Genomic DNA, 20,403 nt, shown 5'->3' with positions numbered 1-20,403 from the left:
GCCTCATCATCAAAATGGATGCGAATCCCCACAGCCATGTTCCAAAATCTATTGGAAAACCTTCCCAAGAGTGTAGGCTGTTAGAGCAGCAAAGACGGAGGCGGGGGCAACTCCATATTAATGCCATTGTTTTGAATGAGCACATATGGATACATACGGATGTGTTGTTCGGTGTCCACATTCTTTTGGCCTTCTGTGAGAATACCTATCTGGACCTTAGACGACAGGTTACTTATTTCTGGGAACATTTTATGACAACCATCTTGGTAAGATATGGCTTCACAAATAGCTTTGTTTGGTAATTATAGCACCTGAATTGACTGCACACCTGAGTTTAGTGCTCTACTTTACATTATCTCCATCAATGATCTAATTATATATGAAAGTTCACTATTGAAGCCCTTTATAGGATCTTTGTTAGCACTATAGATCCCTGTGCGCTGAGACAATCTTCTTGTAGATACTTGGGCAGGTGCCCGGGGGCCCGTCAGAGGCAGCGCTGACAAAAAAAAAACGTGCAAAAAAAAAATAAATAGAAAATACTTACCTTGCGGTCAGCTGGCGATCCGACTCCCTCCCTGGTCTCCTCCTCCATGCGGCGCTCGCAGTACATGTCAGGCGTGAAGTCATTACGCCCGCCCGACATCCATTGCGGAGCGCAGCACGGAGGAGTCCCCTGCTGCCTGCTGATTAAAGGTGTTTTTCGCGTGCAGTAACTTGGAAGAAGAGTGAAGAGGATCGCATCGGAGAATAAGGCAAGTTAGGTTTTTTTTTTATTATTTCAAGGGACGCTGACGGCTGACCAGTATGTGTGTGTGTGTGTAAAAAAACGTGATTATATTTATTTATATATATATATATATATATATATATATATATATATATATATATATATAAAACTTTTTTTTTTTTACGTGTATATATTTATAGGGGCCCCATTGCACTGCTTTGCCCGGGGGCCCATAATGTTGTTAAGAGGGCCCTGAACAGCAATGTTACTAATCCTCACTAACCAAGTCAAACCACAGATGAGCATAGGAATACTAATTTCAGGTAATATTCATTTATAATGGTCTATGGTAAATCTAAATACAGGCCTGGGGCAACAATAAAGAGAATTGTATTTATTACATTTTATTGAAAAAATATTTTATATCTAGGGTGTTCAATACATAAGCTTAAGTTTGGAGCTTCCATAAACATGGCTCTCATTAATTCTGTTTTTTTTTTATTTAAAACAGGCTTTAAAGTGAAAGTCTACCCAAGCTCTAAATACAATTATGCTTTTACATCCTTTTAAAAAGATTAAAAAAGATTAAATGTTCGTTTTTGCTAAACATGTCAACAGTTATGTCCCCAAAGAAATAAATGATTTTGTCTGTTCTCGGATATGACATTTTGTTTTTAATTCAACTCAAAAAGTTAAAATATAAGCTAACCTTCAATGTCTTATCCTTCACAGTTACTTGTACAATATTATATATAGACTTGTACCTGTAAGATCCAGTGAGCAAGAGCCATAACCAGCATCTACTGATTGATAGAAAATGCCAAGACCCATATAAACATCAAGCAATAAGACAAGAGATTAAAGGAGTTGTCAGTAGAGAAAGAAGGTGGAGGGAAATGAAGGGAGTGGGAAGACTGAGTGAGGGAGAAGGAAAATGAAGAAAGGAAGGGAGAAAGGTAAAAAGAAGGAGAAGAGGAAAAGGGGTGAGGAAAAGATTATACCTTTTATTTTTAATACAAACTCTGAAATGCCAATAGCTGAAGATGTTTTAATCTACAATTTGCTATGTTTCAGGTTGCCAAGAACACAATTAAATTTATGTACAAATCAACCAGAAAAAAAACCCAAACATTTTGTTAATCTACTCCATATCATCATCACTTATTTATTTATATAGCACCACTAATTCCGCAGCGCTGTACAGAGAACTCACTCACATCAGTCCCTGCCCCATTGGAGCTTACAATCTAAATTCCCTAACACACACAGACAAAGAGACAGACTAGCAGCTAATTAACCTACTAGTATATTTGTGGAGTGAAAACCGGAGCACCCGAAGAAAACCCATGCAAACAAACTATACACATCTAAGGCTTGGGAATTAAACTCATGACCCCAGTGCTGTAAGGCAGAAGTGCTAACCACTAAGCCACTGTGCTGCCTATAACAGAACAAAACTCCATATAACAGAACATATGCTTTCAGTATCGTCAGCTCACTCATACATCCTACATATACCACTACAGGTCAGTTAAGAGTCTGAAATAAATTTATTACTGTTGTATTTGAATAACTGACAACAAACTAGGCTCAATATAATAGAATAACCAGAATCCTAGTCAGTGGAAGAAGAGAGTTTGGGGGTATTTCTAAATACTGACAGAAGTGTAGTGTCTTCACTAGACAATAAATAAGAAGTTTGGTTACGTTCATTAATACAGAACCAGCATCTTCATCCTTCCAGCTATTGCAAAGTGGCAATATACATTATGAATAACTGTATTTCATAAAATTCTCCAGGAAGCGCCATGCATCATTATGCTGCACTGTTGCATTTAGAGTGCATTTGTTTATGGACAGCGTGCATAATGTGCCAAAATGTGGTACCTTGCAGAATAGTGCTTCTGTACCTCCTACAATTTAAAATGCACCTATTGCAAAACACGGTGGAGACAGCTATTTTGTGGGTGGAACCAATCTTAAGAGTGTAGCCTATTAAAATTCAATAGGAGCTGGTGAGATCATGCCCCAGTAATATCAATAGTTGTTAGTGAAATGATTGGTTGACTATCAGTCCATAAAACAACAGGTGACAGGTCTACTTTATTTTACATACAAATCAAGATTTTGTCCTACATGTGAAAGGGGTACTTTCTACTTTTGTCATTGTACTGACTAGGAGATTGTATCTTATTTTTTATTAAGTATTACCAGTTTTGTAACGTATAAGTCAGAAGTTCTAGTGTCTGCAAGACACATTATTAAATTAATCTGCAAGAGCTATATTCACAGAAGTGCGTTCAGTGTTTTTAATGGTATAAATCACTCCTGATTCTGCTAATTCACCAATTAACAGTTGCTGGGGAACTGAGCAAAATTTAATTTTAAAATTTTGAAATGAAATAAAAATAAATTTGTGCAAATTATCTCCAAAATTCTGTTCTGTAAATCTTCTCCATATAAAATTTAACTGATCACCCATTCATAAAAGGCCTCTACAACTCTTTCATGGACCAATATCTCTGAAAAAGGAGATTACAAGGAAAACAAAGTTTGGGTAACAAGACTTTAAAAAAAGAGTCATAAATGTAGTCATGGGAATTCTAGCATGTCAGATGTTTTCTTCTTGTAGGTTGCACCAGGCTATTTAACAGCTTGTTTGTCAGAGAAAGCGTTAATGTCTACATCTCTGATCATTTAGTACTAGAAACTATGCTTGATGTGTGCTATAAATAATAAACATGGGATTCCTGACATCCCAGCAATGATACTGGTGACACTTCTTTGTAGCGAAGTTCAATTCATCCCACTCCAAAGGGAAACCAAGAATCAAGACTTCTGTATGTGCTATTTGCCTCTTTTTCCACGTCCTTTCCGGGACTTTCCCGCCGTTGGTGGAGAGCTGGAGGATGCAACAGCTATGTTGATCTGGCCATCTTGAATTTCCTGCCGCGCCTCTTCAGGCATCTGGTTGATTTTCCGCTGAGCTTCCAGGTAGAACATGACATCGCGTAGTTGCTCCTGCATTTCCATGATCTGCAAATCCTTCTGCTCAGAGCCCTCTTTCCTCAGATTCTCCTCCTCTTTCAGCTTGGTTTGAAGCACAGCCTGATTGGCTCTCAGACATTTATTCATTTCTTGCTCTTCCTTCAACTCAGTAGATAGTTTGGACACCTTTGTGTTTAGTTGAGTACACCTTTCAATGAAAGAGAAATAAAAGGGTGTCGGTCAAAGCAATTTCACCAGAAGAAAAACTATGTACATGAGAGAACACCAAGCAATAATTAGATTTGTCCTGCATGCATATGTTGATTGTGGTGTGTGTCCACAACAGGTATGTTGTGCTCTATGTCCAGAATGGATATGATCTGTGCATAGACAGAAGTGATGTGCATGGGCAGAATTGATGCACTCTCTACAGTGTTTTACCAAAGTGAGAATCAGTGAAATCAAGGTGTGCTCCTGTGAAATTAATGAAATGTGTACAAGTGAATAAAATCATTTGAGAGATTGCAGCCAGGACAATTAAGACCATTGTGTATATGCAAACAGAAGAAAATATAGTCCTGCGCTATATTTGCACATGCACAGTGGTCTTAATTGTCCTAGCTGCACTCTCTCAAATGATTTTATTCACTTGTACATATTTCATTTATTCAAAGGACTGCACCTTGGTTTCACCGATTCTAATTTGTTTTTTTGGGAGTCAGACCCACCCCCTCGTAGGTTGCTGTATACTTTGAAGCTTATCCCAATATAGCTGTATTGTGTACAAAATTCTCCTATTTATTTATATGCTGACACATAGTGATTTATATATCGTTTGTTTCAGAGCGCTGGATTATATTTTCCTTTTTTTTTTTATTTGTACCAAAGAGTATGTTCTATGGGTCAAAACTGTATAGCCCTTCCTTCATACTACTAAGTTGACAATGACTAAATAATATACAAGACACTTAATAAACACAGACTACTATATTGTTTATGCCGTGTTGCTTTATTATTGATGATTTTGGTAAATGACCAAGAAGAAAATATATGCAATTCTGTTCACTGTGAATGGCAGCAATTTAGAATAGTGTGTATCATCTAAAAGCACCTCACGTAATATTGTTAAAATGTAAAAAAAAAACAAACAAAAAAAAACCCCACACACCTCCTTTCCACAGCTTGTTTCTCCTTCAGAAGGTCATTCAGTCTGTGCTCCATGCTGTCACACTTATCTATCGTCTCCTTGAACTTGGCCTTCATATTGGTAATCTAGGCAAAAATAGGGGAGGATTCAACTCACAGCTATAAAATATTATGTTATCACCTAATCATATCACTGCCTGAGTGCCCTGGAGAGGGACTGCTGCTGCTGAGGAGACCATAGGCTTTACACTGTGCATAATAGATACCTCATTATCAGTCAGAGACAGTATTGAATGTGCAGCTCTTTCCACAAATGGTACTAGCAGATTACGATACATATAGAAATTATGCAGATGCAGAACTATACACAATAATTACCATGGTGGTAAATACTATTTTTGTATATGTACTCTAAGCATCCGAGAGGAGCATTTAATAGGTTAAATTTATGTATATTATGTTGTACCTGTGTCACTATGGTATGTTAATGATCTAGTTCATGTATGCAGACCTTCAGGCAGTTACAAATATAGCACAAAAGATGGAAAAGCAGTCAAGCGAATTGTTCCCATCATCTCGAAAATGCAGTCTGGAGTTAGAATGAAAAATAAATATTGGCTGTTTGTAGTCACTCACCTCATCTGCTGTATCTTTTTCCAAACGAACAATCTTGTTTTCCCAATAGATGCGCTGAGATTCCAGCTGGCTGGTGAGCAGGTAGGAGTACTGTAACCAGATAGGAACACAAAGACAAAATGGAAATAAATGGTCAGATGGTACTCTAACAATATATAACATCTCTTGCAGATTAGTGAAATGGGCCTTCCTTAATAAAATGGTGTTTTGTGCACAAATGTGCTGTAACCAATAGTGACCAAACATCACATTCTAAACTTCACTGGAATAATGACTGCTTGGATGCGATTTGTAATCAATAGCAATCAAAGATTTGTGAACAAGGCAATATAGATTAAATAAATACTGATGCGTTAACTACGCTAATACTGCTATGTAACAAAAATAAATTTATATGGAATCTTCTTTTTTTTTTTTTTTTTTATAACTCCTACTGAGTTTATTATGAAATTTGATGGCTTGTATAAGCACTTGTAATATAACCATTTAGGAATTGCCTGATATACTGCAATCAGCAGTAGTTAAAGGAATACTAGAGAACACACATGGCCTTCTCAATCTACCAACCATAGCTACCCACTCTTTCAGCATTCCATGTAATACTCGCTATTGCCGCCCCTCAGAAAGTTAAAAGCCTTGTGCAATTTTAAATGCATACGGCTAATCTGAGTGCGGCACAGTCTCCTCGGAGACGTCAGGCAGACCGCCCTGCTCACAGAGGAAGCATACATTTTGTTAAAAAGTAGTACTAACAAAATAGTAATGATATATTTTTTTTTTTATAAAAGGCCTTGATTGTAGTTAATTCCTGCACTCATAATTCAATTGGGTTGCGGCTATCAGTGTCCGTACTCATTAGTGGCTTCTGAAGAATTTTTAGTGAGTACCACTGGCCTAGTCAATATTCATTTTGCATTCTTTAGCGGTCCCTAGACTCTACTTTCTATGTTTTGCTTAGCAAAAAAAATGTAAAGCCATACATAGGCATTTCCTTTTGTTGTAAAACTACCCTATTACTATATATAACAAGAATTTCTAGTATCTTTTTTTTATTCACATTTAATGAATTGAACACAAACAAACATACTGTTTGCTGTATCCTTGGTTTCTAAATTGGCAGCTTTTTTCTTTCTTTTTATTTTATTTTATTTTTTTAAAGCAAATAAAGGCTCTGTTTAATCTTCCACTGATCTGCTGACAAGTAGAAATTCCTCAGAGTTATTTTGCGATGGCTTAAATGAGAAACAATTCCAGCCATTCCAAGGCCAAAGGACCCTATCAAGTCTAAAAATCCAAGTTGTTAGGACATTGAATGTTACCTCTTATAACACAAAGTCAATATTTAAAAATACATGAGCCAAAAAAGAGGGAACAAGAACTCTGATTAAATAAATGTAGAATACAGCGTGTGAAAACTAATAACAATCAACACAAGTGGAAAACGACTCAAAACATAAGGTCTTATTCAGAAATAGAAATTAAAGGTTCGATAGATTTTATCTAATTTTATACAATCTGAATTGTCAGATATAAAGAGACAAATCTACTTGTAAAAAGAATCTATGTCCAGAGTTTCAAAACATTTTATTTTTACAATTGTTATAATCTAAAACATCACCCCCCTTTCATTAAATAATCAAATAATGGGAAATGTAAATATGTTCATTAGCATGCTGATCCTGTTATAAGGCTACACATGCAAAGTGGAGATTCAAAGTGAAGTGCTGATGGCCGCTTAGAGGACAGTGGCAGGCAGGGAGTCTGACTGGGGCAGTACACTTGTCAAACCGTAGCGCAGGTGTCCTAAGCCGAGCTCAGGAAAGACAGAACCTCCCGTGGAGCAGAAGGGCCTTGCGTGATGAGGTTCTGCCGTGATGTCTGAGCTAATTTTTGCTCGCACCTCATAAATGAGTGGAGATTCCTCTACAGCAATAACAATTAGTGAACGCAGGAGCAGATCGCGTGAGACAAACATTCAAACCAATGTTTTCCTTCTGTATTTATGGTGCAAGCATTTTTGCATTAGGTACAGCAGGCCTGTGCCCAGGGGCTGCTTAGTCTGAAGGATAGCTAATCCTGTGCCAAATGTAAGAAAAAGGAGAAGAGAAAAATTAACAACATGGGTTGTTAATTTGTAGAGAAATTAATGCGTGGAAATGTGCAGGGTACAATGTAAAAGGTGTGGTGAATGGATTTGGTGTGGTGGGGTTTAGGGAACCAAAGGTTACATGTTTACAATCTTCAATTAGACATGTGACCATGCATGCAAGAAATGCCCTATTTTCTGTTCTTGCTATGCAACATGATCACTCGCTTGGTGGTGTCTCTGGCAACTTACACATTTTTTTGCAGTGTGCAAATGCCATGTTCAAAATAAAGCCACAAAGAAATAGCACCTCAATGTGATGCACTGATGATGGGAGCCCAGAGTAATTGTCCTGTTCTGCAACTTACCCGAGGAGCTGCTGTAATCGATATGAACTAATACTGTATATTATATTCCAAGTCACCAAGTAGGAGGCCCGAAGACCAAGTGCTTTGATGAAGGTTACAGAACTCGGAGGGGACGTTTCTCATTATTATATACAGTAGAGGGTACTTGTTATTTAAAAAACAAAGTAGTGACAGGTATTGACATATACATGGACACAGACAGTTACAGACTGCCAAACTCTAAGACAGACAGATGCACAGACTTACTGACCATTAGCTCTTCTCCCTTCCTTCATCCCTATCAGATACAGACTTTCTGTGCTCCAGTTTCTCACTCCTATCTGTAAACTAACCTATCCCAGGGTTGTAAAGGTTATGTGAAACCAGTATAGGTTAGGATTAACAGATTAAGGAAGTTACTGCAGAGCGGATAATAGAGATAAAGTGTATGAAACAGCCATGGCCAGAGACAAATGACAACGCCTGGGATGGGTTAGTTAGTTGCAATATGTGGGAGAAAGAATGACTAATTTAGACAGGTCAGGAAGTAATAGCTGGCATTTTCGGATTTTGTGTAGTATACAGTCCATTAAGTTTAATATTTTACTTATTCCTAAAAATAAACTATGTAGGAATCTTACCATCTATTAACATTTTATTGATGAAAAACAAGCGTCCTCCTAAAGCATAGTCATTACCAAATGCACTCTCTTAATTCAGATCAAATTCTGGTGCTAAGAGGTTGTAATAATTACCATTTTATAATTCTTTATTTTAAATGGTCAAGCAATACAAGGCATACAAAGTACGAAATCTGAAAGTTACAGTGGGTACATAAAAAGACATTTGCATTGTGACGGAATCCAGGAAAGACGTCCACAGGGAACTCAAGATGTAGGCTGACCAATTTTTTAAGTTATTTCTTGCTTTACCTTATATAAAACTGACATTATAAACATAGTTTGGGGGGGGCGGAGTAAGGGGGGGATGAGAGGGGGGAGTGAAGAAGGAAGACCACAAAAGCTAGGCAGCAGTGCGGTCAGAAGGGAGATAATGAGAATGTGTTAGAAGGTCAAGCGCTGGTAGAGCAGGAACAGGATCCCGCTCGCCACACATGGGTCATCAGAAGGGTATTAAGTGTCCGAGGGGAACACGCTCACCGCCATTTGCCATGGAGCCCAAACTTGGCTGAAATCGTGACCTCTGTCGTGTAAGTGGCAAGTAATCTCTTCCATTGCTGCCACATGCCAGATTTGTTTTTTTAAGGGCCGAGAAAGTTGAAGAAGAACTCCGCTTACAGTTGAGGGCAATAAGGGATTTGGCGGCTGTGAGGATGTGTGCTGTCAATTTTTTGGAGAATTTATCAAGATCAGGGGAAGGGTAGCAAAGGAGAAAGATCCAAGGGTCCCTCGCAACGGGAGTCTCAAATAAGGTATTGATAAAGCCATGGATCGCATCCTAGAAGAGAGCGATAATTGGACAGGTCCACCAGATATGTGTCATAGAAAGAGCGAACTTTTAGAGTCGATGTCCCCCACCTGCACACCACAAAAATTAGAGTTGTAACGGATTTGAGAGGCCAATGGCTCAATCACCAAAGCAAAAATAAGGGGAGAAAGGGGGCCCCCCTGCCTCGTGCCGTTTTGGATGGCTAGCGAGTTTGAGGGTACCCCGTTAATCAAGACTTTAGCTGAAGGCGAGGAATACAATGCCAGGACGCCAGTGAGAAAGTCGCCAGCGAAGCCAAAGGCCTCAAGAGCCGCTTTCATAAAGCCCCAAGAAATCCTATCAAACGCTTTTTCAGCGTCCAGAGAGAGAATTATAGTGGGAGATCTCCTGGTGTTTGCAATATGTATAATATCAATGGCCCTTCTGGTGTTGTCTCTCGCCTGGCGCCCCGGAATGAATCCCACCTGGTCGTAGTGGGATAACGAGGGAAGGAATGCGTTTAGACGATTTGCCAGAATCTTAGCGAAAATCTTCAGATCCAGATTGAAAAGGGAGATGGGTCTGTAGCTGGCACAGTGAAGTGGATCCTTCCCTTCTTTTGGGATCACTACAATTCTAGCTTCGAGCATTTCGGGCGGGAAGAGGGTACCTGGAGGACACCATTGTACAGGGAGAGCAGGTGGGGGGCAAGCAGACTCGAAAACTTTTTATAATAAGCTGCCGTAAATCCATCTGGGCCAAGAGATTTTCCATTTTTTTGTGATTTAATAGTAAGCAGAATTTCATCTAATGTAATTTCTTCGTTGAGGGATTGAAGGGCCTGTGGGGACAATTTAGTAAGTTTAGATTTAGCAAGGAAGTCTGATATCAACGAGGCGTTAGAGTGCTGCGGGATAGAGACAGGGGGAGATGGAAGATTATAAAGGGCGGAGTAATATTGCTGGAAAGCCTCTCTGATGGCAGCAGGGTCATGGAGGAGCTGGTTATTAGAATCACGAATCAATATAACGTTTTTGTGGGCCCTTTCTGAACGAAGCCGCGCAGCGAGAATTTTGTCTGCCTTTTCCCCCTTTTCATAGAAGGATTGTCGAAGCCATTAAGGCTACTTGCTTAGAGAGAAGATGATCTAATTGGGCCTTAGTCTCGCGGAGGGCTAGCAGAATGGAGGGGTCCGGAGTAGCCTTGTGTTGGGCTTCTAGAGATTGTAGTTGAAGAGATAACTCGTTAGTCGTGGTTAGAATTTCTTTTTTCCTCCTGGAAGTGATGTTAAGCAGATGTCCCCTCAGGACCGCCTTGTGCGCGGTCCATAGAGTGGCCCTAGAAATATCTGGGAGGTCGTTGAGCTCGAAATACTTTTCAAGGTGAGTCCCGAGCTGGGAAATTACATCCGCATTATGGAGCAAAGAGTCGTTAAGACACCAGGTCATGGGGCGGGGGCGGTCTGAGAGACCAGAGAGGTCTATAGATATAGGAGAGTGATCAGACCAAATCATTGGGTGAATTTGGGCCGCCTGGAGGTTTAACGCAAAGTTGTGGCTGAGCAGGATCATATCAATGCGTGAATATGAATGGTGTGGTGGGGAGTAATATGTATAGTCCCGAGAGGTCGGTTCTTTCACTCGCCAGGAATCGTAGAGAAGCTGGGATTTCATGAGACTGAGGAGCGACTTAGAGGAAAATGGGTCAGAAGTAGCAGGGGGCGCAGCCACAGGGGGGGAACGATCCAAAGCCTGATTCAAGACAGTATTGAAATCTCCCGCTACGATAAGGTCTCCCTGACGAATACGGGACAATAAAACATCTAATTTGGAAAAAAAGCGATTCGGATGCTGGTTGGGAGCATAAACATTAACCAGCGTGCAGAGTTTATTATTTAGTTTACCAATCAAGATGAGATATCGGCCCTCTTTGTCTGTAAGGGAGTCAATGAGTTCGAAAGTCAAATGGCGGGCAAATAAAATCGCTACCCCTCGTTATTTGGTTGCGTGATCGCAAGCATGGTATGAAACGGGGTACGCTTTGGAACGGAGCTCTGGGTGGGAGTTATGTAGAAAATGTGTCTTTTGTAGAAAAATCAAATCGCCCTTATGAAGCTATTTAGCCCTTTAACATTAAAAGAAAGTAGTCCAAGACCCATGTGCAGTGAGGGGGAGAGATATCAGGAGAAGACCTAACACATGGTGGTCAAATAAGAAGGGGGGAGTTTAGGGGGGAGGTGAGGGAGTTAGGGGGGGGAAATGGTCACTCGGCGAAATAGGCCGGGACCTGTTGTGCCGACAATGGGAAAGAAAACTATTCGCTGGGAAAGCACATAGGTCAGCAAAAGAGCCATAGGCTCTAGGGAGGAGCGGCGAGGCCGCTAAAGGCTACATCACCGGAGGACAGAGAGCTAGGCACGTGGAAAAACCAGGTGGGCGAATATGGAGTGGGGGCGGGGAGAAGAGTGAGGTAGTCCCAAGGGAAAGTAGAAGGTAGGAAATAAGTTTCTGGGGATGGGAGGGTATTGCGTCAGGGAATGAGGGAAGGCCGTTGAGAGGCGTATAAGAGCAGAGAAAAAGTAGGATGCATACTTTGTCAAATTACCAAATTGGGTGGTAGGAGTTAAACATAAAAAATAACAGAGCTCAACAATTACCTAGAACAACAAGCTCTCAGCTTAAGTGGGGTATTTCCGGTTGTAGCTCCACTGTCACCCCAACGTGGGCGTGAAAGGGGTAATAGCCCCGGCTAAAACCGGAAGAGCGACCTAGATGGCCACTGGAGGTGGTGACCACGAACCAGGGATAGCCAGGATGAGAGTGTGATAAGTAATAATAAAAAATAAGTAACAAGAAAAGCTTAACAATGTGTATTATAGACTAACATAGTATAAACTGGGAATCCCAGACGCCAGAGGATACGCCCCCTAGTAGGGGAGGCAGCCAAAAGGAGCCGGGATCCAACAACACAGTTAGAAAGGAACTCAAAACATCAGGAACAGAGCAACAGGTAAGTAATACACACATGATAACCTGTAAAACAGTACAACTAAGCTCAGTAGGGCTTTCGGATGACACAACCAAGCAGCGTTAGCGTATGGGGGTTTGGAGACAAAAACCAGTAGGAAATAACAGACGTTTCACTAGGAGCATGGTCGAGGACCAACTCTCAGTAAAAGAACCATATGGGGAGAGAAATAAAAATGGAAAATGATCACAAAATGTAAACCTGGTGTAGCAAGTCAAGTTCCAGAAGGTTCAGTGGATCGCGGAGAGGATGATGACCTCGATGGGATCGTATTCCTCTCGGTCCTGGGGGCTTGACGCGTCGACTGTGTAGTCGGCCTCCGAGGGAGGGGAGAGGGTTCAGGGAGACTGGGAAGTCCTGTAGTAATGCCAAGTTTGGGAAGTAGAGGCTGCGCCTCAGAGATGGTTCTGGCAATGAGCATAGAGCCTCGGTGCCAGATTAGGAGACGAAAAGGAAAACCCCAGCGATACTTAATTTCCTTTTGGCGGAGAAGCGTAGTAATCGGCTTGAAGTCCCTTCTTTTGGCCAGAGTGAGTGGGGAGAGGTCTTGGAAAATCTGCAGGGTGGCGTTATCGTAGGTGATCGAAGGAAAACGACGTGCCTCCTGCATGATGGCCTGCTTTGCCGTAAAATAGTGCATTCTAAGGATAACGTCGCTGGGATGAGATGGGTCCTGAGAGCGAGGTCTGAGTGCGTGATGGGCACGATCCAATAAGAGTTCATCCTCCGGGGTTTGGGGGGAAAGCTGGGTGAAAAGCTTCTTAAGGTAGAGTTCCAAGTGGGCAGACTCGACATGTTCAGGTATTCCCCGAATTCTCATATTGTTGCGTCTGGCTCTATTGTCTTGGTCCTCCTGGCCCTCCTGTAGCTGGAGAATATCCTGGCGGTTTTGGCCCAGATCTGTATCATATGTTTGCTGGTACGTCACCACCTCTTCGACACGTTGCTCGAGATGGTCTGTTCTGTTCCCAATATTCGCGATATCCGTCTTTAGTGAGTGGAGGGCCTGTACAGAGGCTTTGACGTCTTTCACCTCTTTGAGGAGGGACAGGAAGTCCCCGCTGTGATGGGGGAGCAGTCCTCTTCCTCAGACCCCGAATCAGAATGTCCACCAGATCTAGCTTGATTTTTTTGTTTAGAAAGATAGGGGAGGAGGTCCCCTCCTGTAGATTTTTTCCCCCCTTTAGGCATTTTGGAGTGTAAGGCAAAAAGGAACGGATGGGGAGGCAGAGGATATGGAGAAAACCCGGTTGTTCCACAGGGCACAGCTCAGGGACCAGAGGGGCACAGAGGCATAATTAGAACCCAGTCATTTGAGCCCAGCCCCGAATTTGGTATGCAGGCGGAAAGACAACTTGATGAGAAGGAGCTGTAGTCAGAGCCTGTGGCTACTGAAGAAACACTGTATGATAGGAGTTAAGCCTTGTAATCAAGCTCAAGATTCAAGTGGAGCGAGCTCAGCACTAGGGAAACAAGACTTTATACACACTTGCAAATGTGATACAGGTTTACTGCTGGCTGGTGCCTCTTACCCTACTCCAGGGTGCGTATAGGAGGCTTCACTTGAGAGGGGGATGCAGGGGTGCGGAGAAGCGTAGTCGCTGCATGCGTCTCAGAAATATAGGGAGACTTTGTAGTTAATTCTGCTGGGTAATACAAGCGGGCACAAGCCTCAGGGTAGGAAGCGCAGGGTCCCCAGTCACAGGGCTAGTCGTGGGCCTCTTACAGTTCGTGGACCAGGGAGGCAGAGCTCCAGCCCCACAGGGAGTCGAGAAGAATCTGCTGGCAAAGTGAACAGCTTCAGACTGGGTGAGAGGAGATGGGGAAGTATTGCAGTGCTGGTGGTCTGATGTCTTTGCCCACAACTCCTCTAGAAACCCTGACAGTGAGGCAGGGGTGCCCTCCAGGCAGACCACACGTGTTGCAAGCGGAGGTGGGGAAAGTGCAATGGCTGCAGCTCTCACCTGAGTCAGGAGTCCTGGCCACTTTCGCCGGAAGCGCCTGTGGCGATACCGGCAGTGAGGGGTCCGCGGGGAGGCTGGAACTTTAGTCCGGGGCCTCAATCGGAAGTAGGCCGTCGACTGCAGCCGATCGAGCCAGCGGCTAGTCATAATTACCATTTTAAATAAAAATGCACTCTCTTAATTCAGATCAAATTCTGGTGCAAAGAGGTCAGCACAGTGGCCTAGTGGTTAGCACATCTGCCTCACAGCACTGGGGTCATGAGTTTGATTCCCGACCATGGCCTTATCTGTGTGGCGTTTGTATGTTCTACCCGTGTTTGCGTGGGTTTCCTCCCACACTCCAAAAACATACTGGTATGTAAATTGGCTGCTATCAAAATTGACCCTAGTCTCTCCCTCTCTGTCTGTCTGTGTCTGTGAGTGTGTGTCTATAGTAGGGAATTTAGACTAAGCTCCAATGGGGCAGGGACTGATCTGAATGAGTTCTCTGTACAGCGCTGTGGAATTAGTGGCGCTATATAAATAAATGATGATGATTACCAGAGCTGGGTATTTAATAGAGGGCACTTGGCTCAGGAGTGGATCTGTATAGAACATGCACACACATGCAGCCAAGTGTATGAAATGTGCTTCTGGAACACAATCCAGTTTGAATAAAAATATTTGTTTTAGGAGAAACCAGTGATATTAGTGAAAGAGAGATGAGAAGAATCAAAGTACTTAAAGGTAGCATGTATTAAAAACACGTTTCTTTTCAAAGCTGGTATATATTAAACGGTTCTTTCCATTACATGCTAAGAACAGTGGGTGTGGTTAGAAAAGTTAACGATAAAGCGCAACAGACTTTAATAGAAGGATGAAATGGGGGCTGTGTGTGTGTAGATCACATAAATATAAGTATGTTCTTTAATACACAGGCTTTGGTGGTCACAATATATGTAATAATGCACATGAGATGTGTAACCATATTTCGCTTCACTGACTGAGTTAAGAAAGGCTGAGAGCAGTTGCTGGAACAACTCTGATCACCCAATATTAGGATTTGCTAGGTATAGGCAACAGCTGCACTGAACACTATAGGGGCATTAATACCCATAGCAACCAATCACATGTTCACTTCCATTTTCTAAGGTGCTATACAAAACAAGTTAGAATCTCATTGTTGCTATAGACAGAACCAGAGTTTCTATTGCACTATATTTCACCATTGTTCTCTTATGTGTTAAGGGCATTTATATTTTTGTACTTATATTATATGTAGGATATGGCTGTTTTAGTTTAAAAAAAACTATAGAGCAGGAAACCTGCCAGGCCCTAACCAACAAGCTCATCAGTTTAGCTTTCAAAGATATTAACATTGTTATTCCTTTTACTATTAACCTGAATACAAGCCAACATACCTGAATGTTTTAAATGCTAATAACAATTGTTGTGTATTGTATGAACAGATGAGAATGATCTAGTTTTGAAATACAAACTATAATTCAGTATTCTAGATATTTTGCAACCTAAGCTTGTACACTGTAAGCCCATGTTACTCACCTCTAACTGCAGAGAATCTATCTTTTCTTCCTGGCATGTGTCCCCTTCACATTCATATTGAACTATTTTTCCATCTGTTTTGCTTGCAACCAATCGATGCACATAATTATCTGAAGGTAGGGCACAGACCAGTTATTTGTGCAAAGAAAAAAAGAGAAAAAAATCAATGCAAGTTAATTGAAGTCAGTCTATGTCTAAACAACATTGACTACCAATTTAATAATAATCAGTTGTTCATGTAGGGTAAGTTATATAGCAAACTTACATTAAAAATGCACACTCACCCACTTGAAATGCTCGAAGCTAAAATAGTAGTGGTCCCAAAAGAAGGAAAGGACCCATTGCATTGTGCCAGCTACAGACCCATCTCTCTCCTTAACCTGGACCTAAAAATATACGCTAAAATTCTGGCAAATCGCTTAAATGAATTCCTCCCATCATTGTTCCACTACGACCAGGTGGTATTTATCCTGGGGCGCCAAGCAAGGGATAACACCAGGAGAGTCATTGATGTCATGCATATTGCAAATACCAGGAGATCCCCTACCATAATTCTCTCTCTGGATTTTGAGAAGGCATTTGATAGGATCTCCTGGGGTTTTATGAGAGCAGCTCTTGAGGCCTTTGGCTTTACTGGTGATTTTCTCACGGGCGTCCTGGCACTGTACTCTTCACCCTCGGCCAAAGTCCTGATTAATGGTATACCCTCAAACCAGATATCCATTCAAAACGGAACAAGGCAGGGTTGCCCTCTCTCTCCCCTCATTTTTTCTCTAGTGATGGAGCCACTGGTCTCAAATTTGATCTAACCCCAACATTTGGGGCGTACAGGTGGGGGACATTAACTCTAAAATCTCGCTCTTTGCAGATGATGTCCTGCTTTCGCTTTCTCAGCCGGCCATTTCCCTCCCCAACCTCTATAAGGTTCTCCAGACCTACCGTGTGATATCCAACTATAAGATAAAACTACACAAAATCAGAGGCCATGCTGGTCCATGTCCCACTCCGGGAAGCCGAGGTGTTACGGTCCTCTTTCAAATTTAAATGGCAGGCCAGGAAGCTAAAATACTTGGGAGTCTATCTTACATCTCGATTTGACCTCCTTTACCGGGAAAACTTTCCACCCCTACTATCCAAAACACAATCTGATCTGGCTTCCTGGAACCGTCTTATCTCATGATAATACATTTTATAGGATGTTTCTTTTAGTTTGGTCGATATGGAGCTTTTGAATATCACCAGTCTCATGTCCTCTTATCTCATGGCTGGGCAGGATCATAGCAGTCAAAATGAATATCATACCCAAATGGTTATATCTCTTCCAAACCCTACCAGTTGCTGTCCCCGCCACCCTCCTATCCAATAGCCAAAAAGCTCTGACTCGTTTCATCTGGAACCACAGGCCCCCAAGGCTTTCGCTCAATGTTCTGAAAAAGCCCATCTCTGGTGGCGGCAGGGGACTACCCGATATCAAGCTCTATTATCTGGCTTCCCATTTCTCCCAAATTGTTGCATCATATGCCCCCTCGGGGTCCACCTCGTGGCTTGACCTAGAGGGCATATATAGCCCTTCCTGACTCCACCCCGCTATGGGGTCTACCCCCTGTACACCGCCCTCCCCCTTCCAAATTACTCCCAACCATAAAATTTGACATCAAGATTTAGGATTCTTACTCCTTTAAACTAAAACTCCCATCTGCCCTTTACCCCCTGACTCCCATTTGGTTTAACCCTATATTCCCTCCTGGCCTCTCCAAAGTACGATACCGCCTCTGGGCTCAGGCTGGCCTTAAAATCCATTCAGATTTCTCGAAACAAGGCCAGTGGCTCACACTAGCGGAAATTCAGCCTCATCCCCCAGCTCGGATGCTTAACCCTTTTCTTTCAAAATCACCCACTTTTTGCGATCCCTACTACCCAAATATTTACTACGCCCTCTCACTCCGTTCGACAACCTTTGCAAACTCCACCCCATGGATAAGGGTATAATATCGCAACTTTACAATATCTTTCTTGAATCCGCTATCCATCCGCAACTCTCACATGAAGCTGACTGGGAGAGGGATCTTGGTCCCCCCCCCCCCGGGTGAGGAGCCCTGGGAGGACATGAGACTGGTAATATTCAAAAGCTCCATATCGACCAAACTAAAAGAAACATCCTATAAAATGTATTATCGTTGGTACTATACCCCCACCCGACTCCATAGAATGTTTCCTTCCTCGTCACCTGACTGTTGGCGGGGTTGTGGCCACAGGGGATCAATGTTACACATCTGGTGGACTTGTCCAGTTATTACTCCCTTCTGGGACGCGATCCATGGCTTTCTCCACACTCTATTTGAAGCTCCCGTGGCGAAGGATCCTTGGATTTTTCTCCTTTGCTACCCCCCTCCAGACCTTGACAAATTTTCTAGAAAACTAACAGCACACATCCTCACAGCCACCAAATCCCTTATAGCCCTTAATTGGAAACGCAGCTCCCCTCCATCTCTATCTACTCTCAAAAAGCAAATATGGCATGTGGCAACCATGGAAGAGATTACTTATTATTTACACGATAGAGGTTACACTTTCAACCAAGTGTGGGCTCCTTGGCAGTTCGCAGAGCGTTCGTTCCCCTCTGGCCCTTAACGACCTCGTCTTGACCCATGTGCGGCGATCAGGACTCTGCTCCTGTTATGTCATCTTCTGATACTCAAACATTTACATTTTACCTTTTTCTCGACCACACCCTTGCTTTAGTCTTTGTGGTCTCCCCCCCTCCCCCCTAATTCTCCTTCACCCCTCCTCCCCATTCTACCTTTTGTATTATTGGTTTATATACGTAAACATAAGCAAATAAAAAAAAAAGAAAATGTAAATATGGTCAACTTATGTTTCCAGTTCTCGAAGGGCGCCTCCACTGGATACTCCTACAATGTTAATAACCTACTGTGTATACATTGTAATCATTTTACCTTATATTGTACATGTTTGTTATTGATTGACCATCCACAATAAAGAAATTTTTTTTTAAAAAAAAAAAAGCACACTCAGAGGTAAGAATAATCAAGAAGTACTATCCTATTTTTGAGAGCTGCGTTGTTTAGATAATCCAAAGTCAAATGGGAAATCCACCTTATGAAAAACATACAGGAAATACTGTAAATTAGGACCTCTTATCTCACCTCCAGCATAATCCCAGACTCTGTGATTGGTTAGTTGCATTGCATACGTATGCTGTGTCTCCTCAAAATGCTTATATGCATGTCTGCTAACATATCTACCACAGCCAATATGACCACAAATTAAACAGATCCAGAGGTTCTGCAATATAAAAACAAAGGAGTTAACAACTTGTGTAATTACACTATCAACATGTGTCAGTTTTTATATGCGTGGTTGATGCACTTCTCACAGCACTGTAAAATTGACAATGCACACATTCATTAAAGGATATTTCAACAATTACCCACCTGCTATAACAAAAGGATGGCTATATTAACTCCTTAACGACCACCCTCTGCCTTTTCACGGCAGGAGGACACAGGCCTTACATCTGTATGTGTTCTTAAGGGACAGTCAGTATACTTGAATGGTTCCTGACTGCTCCGATATTTATGAACAGCGATACTAGATGTGGTACTACCTGTGACATCATGTGATCACCAGGGCCCCCTGTGCAGGAGCAAAAGCTACGGGGCAAAGACGACCCAGATAAGCTCTCATACCCAAAAAATAATAATAAAAAAAATAAAAGTAAAAAAGGGTCTAGTTAGAGAAAACAAACAATTGCTGTAAAAGTTAAATCTTATTTTAGTGTTCCCGGAGGTCTATTCTAACCTACTGGTGCACATACTAGTAACAACTATAGAAGCTCACTGACCCCTGTGAACTGGTTTTGGATCTGGATTAGCTTCGTGTTTTAGTAAAACCGCCCTTGTGTGTTTTGTTTTTTAGAAACAAAACTAAAATATGCTAGAATCACATAAGTTTGCTCTTTTTTGTTCATACATTATTATTAACCTCAATAACACTAATTTCAAGTCATTTGACCACCTCACAATATTATTTTCATTCACTTTCGGACAAATACTGCAGCGACCTGGCTGAATGCTAAGCGACAGAGCAATGACAAACACACTGCAGTTCCTAGCACATCTAGGACACACTGGCACACAGCAGTGGCAGAAAAGAAAAATGGGGGTCCACCCTCCCTCCCACCCCTTGCTATGTTAAATCTTAAAAAGGAATTCAAAACTCGCTTTCGATTCCACGGGCGCGCAGCAGATCCCCTAACTTTCTGTGTGTTCGGTTCCCGAGGACCAGAGCCCGAGCATGTCTAGTAACAACTAGTAAATATGTAAATAAAAAAAATCCCAAAAAGACTAAAAACAAAAAAAAAAACACACATTGATTTATAGTCATTGTTACTTAATAGAGATTTATACATACTTTATTAGATATCAAAATTAATGCGGATCCGAACTATTTGTAGATATTATTAGGCTGGGGTGAAAAAAAGGGCTA

The 20,403-nt window shown here is 41.8% G+C and overlaps 1 protein-coding gene across 1 annotated transcript in view; it reads right to left on the bottom strand.

Annotated features, from left to right (window-relative positions):
* Positions 1-1,764: 1,764 nt before the first annotated feature.
* Positions 1,765-20,403, bottom strand: part of BRAP (BRCA1 associated protein) — a 36,554-nt gene continuing 17,915 nt past the window's right edge. Inside the window, exons 8-12 of the mRNA XM_075178462.1 lie at positions 19,062-19,200; positions 15,895-16,004; positions 5,501-5,590; positions 4,887-4,990; positions 1,765-3,926 (exon numbers count right to left, since the gene is read on the bottom strand). Of these exons, the coding sequence (XP_075034563.1) occupies positions 3,578-3,926; positions 4,887-4,990; positions 5,501-5,590; positions 15,895-16,004; positions 19,062-19,200 (792 nt within the window). The 3' untranslated portion in view covers positions 1,765-3,577. The remainder of the gene's footprint in view (positions 3,927-4,886; positions 4,991-5,500; positions 5,591-15,894; positions 16,005-19,061; positions 19,201-20,403) is intronic.

Source organism: Mixophyes fleayi, chromosome 1, assembly GCF_038048845.1.
Source record: "Mixophyes fleayi isolate aMixFle1 chromosome 1, aMixFle1.hap1, whole genome shotgun sequence".
Classification (NCBI taxonomy): Eukaryota; Metazoa; Chordata; class Amphibia; order Anura; family Limnodynastidae; genus Mixophyes; species Mixophyes fleayi.
The sequence above is the reverse complement of the archived record's forward strand: the minus strand, read 5'-3'. Positions and strand labels throughout refer to the sequence as shown.